The sequence below is a fragment of the Nannospalax galili genome, unplaced genomic scaffold (genome assembly GCF_000622305.1).
Source record: "Nannospalax galili isolate Female #2095 unplaced genomic scaffold, S.galili_v1.0 scaffold960, whole genome shotgun sequence".
Taxonomy (NCBI): domain Eukaryota; kingdom Metazoa; phylum Chordata; class Mammalia; order Rodentia; family Spalacidae; genus Nannospalax; species Nannospalax galili.
In genome coordinates this window covers 762,704-773,453 of record NW_008348313.1, presented here as the reverse complement: position 1 = coordinate 773,453, position 10,750 = coordinate 762,704, and the positions used below count along the sequence as shown (strand labels likewise).

The 10,750-nt window shown below is 51.1% G+C and overlaps 1 protein-coding gene across 1 annotated transcript in view; it reads right to left on the bottom strand.

The window, feature by feature from the left end:
* Positions 1-9,878, bottom strand: part of Sult2b1 (sulfotransferase family 2B member 1) — a 31,436-nt gene extending 21,558 nt beyond the window's left edge. The window contains exon 1 of the mRNA XM_008844981.2: positions 9,798-9,878. Coding sequence (XP_008843203.2) covers positions 9,798-9,859 — 62 coding nt within the window. The 5' untranslated portion in view covers positions 9,860-9,878. The remainder of the gene's footprint in view (positions 1-9,797) is intronic.
* Between the last annotated feature and the right edge of the window lie 872 nt (positions 9,879-10,750).

Genomic DNA, 10,750 nt, shown 5'->3' with positions numbered 1-10,750 from the left:
TCTGTAAGTTCAAGGCCAGCCTGGTCTATATAGTGAGTTCCAGGACAGCTGTGGCTACAGGGAGACCCTGTCTCAAAAAGACCAAAATAACTTTTTTTTTAAATAGAAATAAAAATAAATAAAAAGTATAAGGAGGACTGGGGGCATGGTGGTGGAGCACTTGCCTGGCATGCACGAGGCTCTGGTTTCAGTCCACATTACTGCCAACACAAAGTTTATTTAATTTTTAAAATAGCTCTGTATCTGGGGCTGGAGAGATGGCTCAGTGGTTAAGAACACTGGCTGTTCTTGCAGAAGACCTGGGTTTGAATCCCAGCACCCACATGGCAGCTAACAACTGTCTGTAACTCCAGTTCCAGGGGATCTGTCAGCCTCTTCTGACCTCCTCAGGCATTGCACGACATGGGTGCACTTATCTACATGCAGGCAATATATGCATACACATAAAACAAAAATAATAAATAAAAATTTTTAAAAAATTAAATTAAAGCCAGGCATGGTGGTTGTTCCAGCACTTGGGAGGCGGAGGTAGGTGGAGCTCTGTGAGTTCAAGGCCAGCCTGGTCTTCATAGTGAGTTCCAGGCCAGCTGGGGCTTGCAGGGAGACCCTGTCTCAAAAAAAAAAAATTAAATTAAGAAAAATAGCTCTGTATCTGTATGGGTCTGGAGGATGGCTCAAGAGTTAAGAGCACTTCCTGCTCTTACAGAGGACCTAGGTTCAGTTGCCAGCACTCACATGACAGCTCATGGCCATCCAGTTCCAGGGGATCTGACAGCCTCTTCTGGACACCAGGCACACACATGGTACACTTACATACATACAGGCAAAACACTCATACACATAAAATAACATAAAACAACAGATCATCTATATACACTTGTGAATATTTGGATCAATTCATGAGTGAGTATCTGCCGAGGTCATTGCCAGGTGAGCTTCAGAAGTGCCTGGTGAGTGTGTGTGTGTGTGTGTGTGTGTGTGTGTGTGTGTCTGCACTCCTTCCCCTCCTCCTCCCACCTCCTCCCTCCCTTCCTCCACCTCCTCCCTTCTTCCTCCACCTCCTCCTCCTTCCTTTTTCTTGCTCCTTTTCCTTCTGTTCCGCCCCCTTCCAGTCTCACATATCAAACTTCACACCTCATTCTTCAGCCTTTTTACAGTTTGATGAATAGATCATGAAGTTTTTTTCTCAGGCCCATTTGCACCCATCTCAGTTTTTTTTTTCCAATAGTGGGTTTGAACCCAGGGCCTGGTTCATGCTAGGCCATAGTTCTACCACTGAGCCACACTGCAGCCCCATCTCATACTTTTTTTGCGGTAATATATGTGAGTGTTTTGCCTATATGTATGTAAGTGTAACACGTGTGTGCCTGATGCCTGCAGAGGCCAGAAGACAGCATGAGATTCTCTTGAACTGGAGTTACAAATGGTTGTTAGCCACCATTGGGTCCTGGGAACTGAACCCAGGTCCTCTGGAAGAACAGTAGTTACTCTTAACCTCGGAGCCATCTCTCTCCCAGCACCCCATCTCGTACTTTTAAAAGAACTACAAACATCCCATTTCTGTTTTGTTTTTTAAATTAAAGATGTTTTTCCACTCTTGTCCTTTAAAAATCATTTACCTTTTGAGACATGGTACCCATCAGAGTCAACTTTGACAAGCACACGCCCCCATGCCAGCCACAGTCAAGAGAAAGAAACTTCCAGGCTGCACATAGCTTCCCCTCCCCAAACAGCACCCAAAGCAACTACTGCTCTGACATTCTCCGTCCCAAATGGAGGTGACCTGGCCTGGATCTTCCAGAAAGTCGTCTTACAGAATCTGTTCACTGGTGTCTGGCTGTTTTTGATCAGTGTAAGGGAGATAGATGGTGCTTCCTACCTTGCTAATACAGTTGCCCCTTCGTGTTGAGGGGGTATGTGCGGATCCACAGTGTGAGGGTGCTCCAGTCCCTGACCTAAAAACTGAATAGCTGTAGATCTGCTCACACAGACTTGCAATCCCAGCCCTCAGGAGGCTGAGGCAGGAGGATTGCTTTGAATTTGAGGGCAACCTGGGCTACAGAGTAAAACGCTGTCTCAAAACAAAGCAAAAAAAAAAAAAAAAAACTAAAAAAACCATGCTGTTGGGGTTGGAGAGATGGCTCAGTGGTTAAGAGCACTGGCTGCTCTTGCAGAGGACCCAGATTTAGTTCCCAGCATCCACATGATGGTAAGAACCATCTGTAACTCCAGTTCCAGGGGATCTGCAATGCTCTCTTCTGGCCTCCAGGGGCACCTTGTATTCATGTGGTACACATAAACTCATGCAGGCATTCACACATACAATAAACAAACAAACAAACAAACGAATATTTTAAAAACCGAGTCTCTCCAGCAGCTGCTTGACCACATAGGTGCCTACTTCAGACTTTTGTGTGTGTGTGTGTGTGTGTGTGTGTGTGTCTTTTTAAGACAGGGTCTCCCTCCTGTAGCCTCAGCTGACCTGGAACTCAGTATGTAGACCAGGCTGGCCTTGAACTCACAGAGATCCTCCTGCCTCTGCCTCCCCAGTGCTGGGACTAAAGGCGTGTGCCACTACGGACCCTGCTTCAGATTTCGAGGTGCAACTCTCACACAAGTGACCAATGCCTCAGGTGTAGGCCCATTTCACAGAGAGGGACAGAGGCTGCAGGACAGAATGTGTCACTCACATCAGGGTACCTGAGACATGCTTTTGGTTCAAGGTCCTCCCAACTTTTCCTTGAGGTTGGCAGTCTCCCTGCAGGGCCTGCACGGCCACCGCCCCCACCTGCTTTCTGTGGTGAGGCTTTGTTTTCACACCAAGTTCAGCCTGTTCCCTAAATGCTCCATGCTCCACCACACCAGGCCTCCCTGTGGCTTCTTACCTAAGGCTGTTCCCACTTCTCTCTGATCTCTCTCTCTCTCTGTCTCTCTCTCTCTCTCTCTCTCTCTCTCTCTCACACACACACACACACACACACACACACAGATACATTTATTAAGCCACTACTGTGTACCTTTGCTGCACTGGGCCTCACACAGACCCTGTGCACCAGCTCAAGCTGCAGCCACTAGCCGCAGAGGCGACTGAGTGCTCGAGATGGAGCCACAGGGACAGGGACTGGCTTTAAGTTACTGACTTAATGTGAGCTCTGTAACTGGGCTGGGAACAGCCAGGGCCTATGAGTGACTTGTCAGCTGTGACCAAGACGAGATCTAGATAAGAATGGAATCTCTCCCCAGGCACAGCAGGCTCCCTAATGGCCACTGGACAAAGCAAGCCTACACTGTTGCTCTCAGGGTTAGTTAGTGTGGGAAAGAAGGAACAGCCTACTGGTGTTTGGGGTGTTTTTTAGACCAGGGTCTCAGTCTACAGCCCAGGTCAGCCACGAACTCACAGCAATCTTCCTGCCTCTGCCTCCTATGCGTGGGGTGACAGGCATGAGCTGTCTTCCACTCTTTTAGTTGTGGCAACCAGAAAATATTCACCTGGGCTTCATGTTATGTCTAAAGAGGTGAACATTCAAATCAACCCCATAACGAGTGAAGAGTGGCCTCTTACTGCAGCTTGAAGCCCTGATCTGATCCTTTCTCTATATGAGGGTTAAGAGTGGGGGGTTGGAAAGCAGGTGATGTGACTTAATGGCAGAGCCCCTGCCTAGGATCTCCCGGTGAGGGGCTGGGGTGTGGCTCAGTGGTAGAGACCCTGCCTGGAATCCCCCAGTGAGGGGCTGGGGTGTGGCTCAGGGGTAGAGCCCCTGCCTAGGGTCCCCCAGTGAGGGGCTGGGGTGTGGCTCAGGGGTAGAGCCCCTGCCTAGGATCCCCCAGTGAGGGGCTGAGTTAGGGCTAGAGAGATGACCCAATGGCTAAAGAGCTTGCTGTACAAAGATGAATACCTACGTTTGGATCCTCAGCACCCAGGTAGAAGCTAGGCATGTGGATCACTTCTGTCTCAGTGCTGGGATGGAGCAAAGACTGGCAGATCCCTGGGACTCTCTGGTCAGCCAATCTAGCCAAAATGACGAGCTCCAGCTTCAGTGAGACCTTGTCTCAAATAAGGTGGAGGGAAATGGAGAGATGGCTCAGCAGTTAAGAGCACTTGCTGCCCTGGCAGAGGACCCGGGTTTGGTTCCCAGCACCCACATGGTGACTCACAACCATCTATAACTCTAGCTCTAGGCATTCTGACATCCTTTTCTGGTCCGCTTGGGCACTGCATGCATGTGGTACACATATGCACACACAGAGGCAAAACACTCATATATATAATAAATAAAAATAAATGTCTTACCAAAAAAAAATAGGGTGGAGATGGAGACACCCAGTGTCAATCTCTGGCCTACACATGTGTATACACCTGTGTGTACAGGTGAGCATACCTTCATACATACATGTACACCCACGCTCACACCATATTCACACACACAAAAGGAAGAAAGAAAGAAAAGAAAGGAACGAAGGAAGGAAGAAGGAAGGGGGGAGATGTCTCAGTGGTTAAGAGTATGTACTGCTCTTCCAGAGGACCTGAACTCAACTCTCAGCATCCATATCAGGCGGCTTACAACTTCCTATAACTCAACTCCAGATGATCTGTGGGCACTGCACTCACATACACAAACCCAGACACATATACACAAAATTTGATGAATATATTCTAAAAGAAAGAAGAGGCCCCAGGAGTTGGATTGTTGGCCTCAGTTTTCCCGTTTGTGAAGTGGGAATGCACAGATGGAGCAAGCCTGTGTGTGAAGCCCTTGGACCAGACCTGGCTGAGCTAGGGCAGTGTGCTAAGGCAGCTCCTAATGTCTTTTTCCACCTGCCCCCCACCCTCAGCACCTAAATTCCTAGCTCACAAGAGCTCACTGGAAGTTGAAAAAGGAAGGAGGAAACATCAAAACGACAAAAAAAACCAAACAGCTAAGCGTTAGAACTTACTCCTGTTATCTCCCAGCATTTAGGAGGCCATGGCAGGAGGGTTGCTATGAGTTCAAAGCCAGCCTGGGCTACAGAGCTAGGCTGTCTCAAAAACCCAAAACCAACAAATGATCCACCCCTCGGTACACTACCTCCTCAGCTTACACCCACCTGCTGTGTGGGGCACCAGCCTCTCTGGGTCTCAACCATCTCATACACACCGCAGCTCCTCTCCCTGGGGCTCTATGAGTGAGCAGCAGGGCAGATGGCTCCTGAGCTCAGGTGGCATGATCTCTACTTCTTTGGCCCTTGGGCCCTGGTCCCCTCCTAGGGTAGAACCCAGGCCTTTCTGCTCATCTCAGCCTCCCCTCTTGCCTCAGTCCACCACTAACAGCTTCTGGGTCTTACATTCCCTCTCTGAGTAACCCCAAGGCCACGCATTGGGCTGCCCTGTGATTTTCAAAGGGAAATGGGGGAGGTTTAGCTACCTGGCTTCTGCCTTGCTGGTATTGCTGAGGGACCATCAGGTATGGGGGAGGGAACTACCTATGATATCCAAGGACTGACAGCATCTCATGTTTCTGACCGAGTGGCCTCCTCTGTGCCCTCTCCAGCCCTAGCCAGGCAAGAGTGCCCTGTAGTTATTGTTTAAAACCTTTCTAGTAACTCTGTGCAGAAAACCCAACTTCATGTTAACAAAACTGTGAAATCTCCCCGGTGTTTGAGCTGTAAAACCAGAGATTGTGAACTTCCTGAAAGGTCTGTCATCCTAGCTACTAAAGAGGTTGATGTAGTTGGAGCCCAAGTTCAAGACCAGCCTGGGAAAGTAGCAAGATTATATCTGAAAATAAATGGTAAAAAGAGGGCTGGAGAGGTAGTGAGTAAAGACAGTTGCTGCCAAACCTGAGTTCTATCCTTAGATGCATATGGTAGAAGGAAAGAACCGACTCCACAAAGTTATCCTCTGATCTCCACACGTGTTGTGACACTCACAAATCCACACACACTTAAAAATAAAGAAATAAATGTAATAAAAATTTATAAAGTAAAAAGAGTGATGCAGTGTGACTCAATGATAAAGCCCCTGCCTAGAATCCCCCAGTGAGGGGCTGGGGAGTGGCTCAGTGGTGGAGCACCTGCCTAGAATCCCCCAGTGAGGGGCTGGAGTATGGCTCAGTGGTAGAGCCCCTGCTTAGGATCCCCAGTGAGGGGCTGGGGTGTGGCTCAGTGGTGGAGCTCCTGCCTAGAATCCCCCAGTGAGGGGCTGGGGGATGGCTCAGTGGTAGAGACCCTGCCTAGAAGCCCCCAGTGAGGGGCTGGGGGATGGCTCAGTGGTAGAGACCCTGCCTAGAAGCCCCCAGTGAGGGGCTGGGGGATGGCTCAGTGGTAGAGACCCTGCCTAGAAGCCCCCAGTGAGGGGCTGGGGGATGGCTCAGTGGTAGAGACCCTGCCTAGAAGCCCCCAGTGAGGGGCTGGGGGATGGCTCAGTGGTAGAGACCCTGCCTAGAAGCCCCCAGTGAGGGGCTGGGGGATGGCTCAGTGGTAGAGACCCTGCCTAGAAGCCCCCAGTGAGGGGCTGGGGGATGGCTCAGTGGTAGAGACCCTGCCTAGAAGCCCCCAGTGAGGGGCTGGGGGATGGCTCAGTGGTAGAGCCCCTGCCTAGAACCCCCAGAAGGGCTGGGGTGTGGCTCAGTGGTAGACCCTGCCTAGAATCCCCCAGTGAGGGGCTGGGGTGTGGCTCAGGGGTAGCATACTTGTGTAGTATGTGTCAGGCCCAATGTTCAATACCCAGCACCAGGAAAAAAAAGTGTCCAGCAGGGAACTCCAAGATTACCTGAAGTGAGGAGTTCTCCATATGCAAGAACAAAAGCCAAGTGCTTCTTTGTTTCTTTGACCCTCTGGTAAGGTGTAGGCAAGGGGACATGGGAAACTCCCAGAAGAGTCCTCACCAGGCCTCCCCGTTGGGCAAAGCTACATCCCTTCCAGGTCCCACTCTCTCCCACTTTCCTCATATGTGAGAGAACCCCATTTCTGTGGTTCAAATCTCGGCTTCACACCATAATCAACTGTGTGACTTTGGGCAATACATTTGACTTCTCTGAGCCTTGAGTCTTCAGTGGGTGTTGATACCTAGTCATTCATCTGTGTTCCTCTCAGCCAGGCAGGTCATCAGGAGGATTAACTTAGACAATACACAGCCTGTGAATTAAAACCTGGGTTCCTTGCCACCTGTCCTGCCCGCCTCCTGCCTCTCTCTCTTCTTACAACCTTTTATGTGTTTTAAAGACAGGGTCTCACGTAGCTTAGTCAGGCCTCAAACTCATTGTATAGATAAGGATGACCTTGAACTTCTGATCTTCCTGCCTGGACCTTCCTGAGTGCTGGTATCACAGGTGTGTGCCATCACTCCTGGTTTATGCAGCACTGGGGATGGAAGTCAGGGCTTTGACTGAGAGACTCCCCCAGTGTCTCCTCTTACAACTTTCATTTTCCTCTCAGTTTTAATTTTTTGGGTGCTTGAGATGGAAACCAGGGTTGTTTTTTTTTTTTTTTGTCTTTTTGAGACAGGGTCTCCCTGTAACCCCAGCTGTCCTGGAACTCACTATGTAGACCAGGCTGGCCTTGAACTCACAAAGATCCGCCTGCTTCTGCCTCCCAAGTGCTGGGACTAAAGGCATGCGCCACCATGCCCAGCTGGAAACCAGGGTCTTACACATACTAGAGAAACACCACTGAACCACTGAACCTTAGTCTGCCCTTTGCAGTCTGCCAGATCAGCATAAGGATGCTCAGGGCACAGCTATATAAGGGATGCTGTATAACCAACCCAATTATCTAGAACATTCCAAATACTGCACATGGCTGAGAGTCTTTTAGTCCAAATAAAATCCTGGATAGTCTGTGTCACATGGCCTATAATCTAGAACAGGTCATGGCTCATCTGTTCTTGTTGTAGAGGCTAAATCGGAATCATTTGTGGCCGCTGAGGTGTGGTAAGATGGGGTGCTGCCCTTTGCCCCATTGGGGTGCTTATGATGCTTTCCCACCCAGCACGCCTAGTTCCTCCTGTAGCCCTGACTCACCCCAAGAGCAAAGGTTTCCTAATCTCACCACTCCATTCATTCATGCCTGGCTGTTGTTCTTGTGAGTTTCCTACACCTGTCTGTGGACAGGCCATTGTGGTACCTGGGATGAGGATCTGAAGATAAACTACAGCGATCTTAGTGTCCTGTGCCTGTCCCTCCCACTCCCGGCCAAGAATCCTAAACAGCTGAGGTTTGAAATTTGAAATTTCATCTTCAAGCCTGAGAAGCAGTTTGGCCAAAAAGAGAGGACAGAGGTCACCAGGGACCAGGAAAGAGCAGGGGCCAGAGATGGGCAAGGGAGGAAGAAAGATGTGGGACAAAGTCGGCTGTGAGATAAGGGAAGCCACAAGGGGCTCAAATTGCACAAAGAGAAGAGTTGGGGTGGGGGAAGCAGATGAAGGAGATCCAGACCTGCTCCCACATGGACAGACCAGTCTGTCCCGATTTCTATTATGTATTTCTGCTTGAGAAATTACTCTCGAATGAAATAAATCTGAGCCTTCAAACAGTTTTAGAGATCATTGTTCTGGGTGCTAGGGAGCAATGGAAGGTACTGGAACAGAGGACAGAGGTGGAGACAGACTTGGGGTTTAGAAATTAACCTTTCTGAGTGTCTCTACCAAGAAAGGAGCCAGATGTGCAAAGGCACCGGGGCAGGAAAGACTGGGGTGTGGCCAGGGAAACTGAAGTCTGTGGGGTGAATGGAATGCAGGAGAGGAGGAGAGTGCTGGGGTTGGGGTGGGGCCAGCGTACCCCAACTTGAGGGACCCTGCTGGATGGCTGGAAAGATGGGAGAGGCAGCTCTAGGACTCACTGGAGGCAGGAAGGCCAGGGTGAGGCTCCAGCAGAAGAGGATGAAGCCATTAGAAAAGAGACTGGGACAGGAGCTAGGCTTAGGGACTGATGGGCTGTGGGGAGCACAAGAGAAAGTGGGAACCAGGGCAAGGCTGAGTGGCCCAGAGATGCTATGAAACTTGTCTAGATCACACAGCACACAGGATTCAAGTAGAATCCTGAGTTCTTGGAGTCTGGGCTCCTCAAGGCCTCTCCACACCCTGACTTTTGGATGAGGGAGAGAAAGGAGGACTTAGAATAGTACTATATTGGAGTGAAGCAGTCTGGTGGGAAAAAGGCTCAGCTCTCCCCTCCTCACAGTCCAGGGCAGTCAGAGAGTCCCAGGAGGGCAGAATAATCCACCTGGTAAAAGCATAAGCTATCAGGGTTGGTGATAAGCGTGGCAGCTCACTGTGTGACCTCAGGGGAGCTGTATGTCTTCTCCCGGCTTCTGTTTGCTCAGCTACAAAGTGGAGTCCAGGGGAAAGGTGTGGAGGAGGCCCACCAGTGCCACAAGGGGAGGGAGAAGCAACAGGCTCTATGGTCAGGTCACTTTCCCTCCCAGCCTCAGTTTCCCCATCTAGTAAGCGGGTGCTTTCTGACTCATCCCCAGGAACAGAGGAACCATGCGCAGTCCCTGTGTGAGTGAGAAGTCTGTCCTAAACTCTCTCAGCTCTCCCAGGCACATTTTCACTTCCAAGCATCCTATGTTCCCTTCTCCCCCAGAAGGAGTCAGCACATGAGAAGTGAGTGCTCTTGGGGTCCTTAGCAGATGTGGGGTGCAGCCACCTTAGCCATCTCTAGGTGCCTCAACCCCACCTGAGCAAAGGCTGTGGATCCCGGTGACAGAGCAACTGAAGCACAGGAGGGCAATCCCAGTTGATGACCAAGCCCAGAGAGGGTCCCTCCCTGGCAAGGGCTTGTCCCCACGGTGGCTTCACCCTCCCCAGGCCCTGGCCTCACCTGATCTCGGTGACGCTGTTCTCGAATATGCCCCACAGGGCCGGGGGCTGTGGCCCGTCCATGGCGGGCAGGGCAGGAGCAAGCCGGGTGTCGCGGCCAGGTGCGCAGCGTCTGCCGTGCCTGCCAGTGCCAGGTGCCTACCTGGCCGGCCCAGGGGAGGGGCGCAGCCGGTTCTCCCAGATGCTGCCCACGCCTCCCGCCTGCGGCAGCAGAGAGGGAGAGGCCGGTGCCCTCCCAAGGCGAGGGCGGAGGCTCCTCAAGGCCAGAGTCCAGGGCCAGCTTCGGGAACTTTCGGCTGTATCCCAAGTGGCCACGGCAGCCCGGCCTGCCTGCCTCAGGCCAGCAGCTCTTGCCTGCCTGCTTTCCTTCTTTCTTTCCTTCCCTCGTTCTTCAGTTCGTGCATTCATTCATTCTTTTTTTAAGAACCTTTTTTGAGATGGGGTCTCCCTGTAGCCCCAGCTGGCCTGGCTATGTAGACCAGGCTAGCCTTGAACTCACAGAGATCCCCCTGCCTCTGCCTCCCAAGTGCTGTGATTAAAGGAGTGCGCCACCACACCCCGCCTATCACTCATTCACTTTTAAAGAACTGTTTGCTGAGCACCTCCTATCAGCCTAGTGCTGTGCTAAGCATTGAACTTGCTGGGGAAGGACAGTTTATATTTTCTGGGCCAAGTAAGAGAGAGAGATGAGAGACACAGAGATGGAGAGATGCAGTCAGAGCAGGACAAGGGGATTAGGATCAGAGACATGATGGAGGCCACTTATAGCACAGAGATGGTGGGCATCCTGGCACCTGGGACACAGCGAGGGCACCGAGGGTATAGGCAGTGGCAGAGCCAGGGTTACCATGCCAGCTGGAGCTGTAGGTGAAGCAAAGCCCACTTGAACATCCTCCCAGCCAGCCATCTGCCTCAGTGCTACGGTTTATTCTCTGGAAGAGTTCAGTTCCTGAA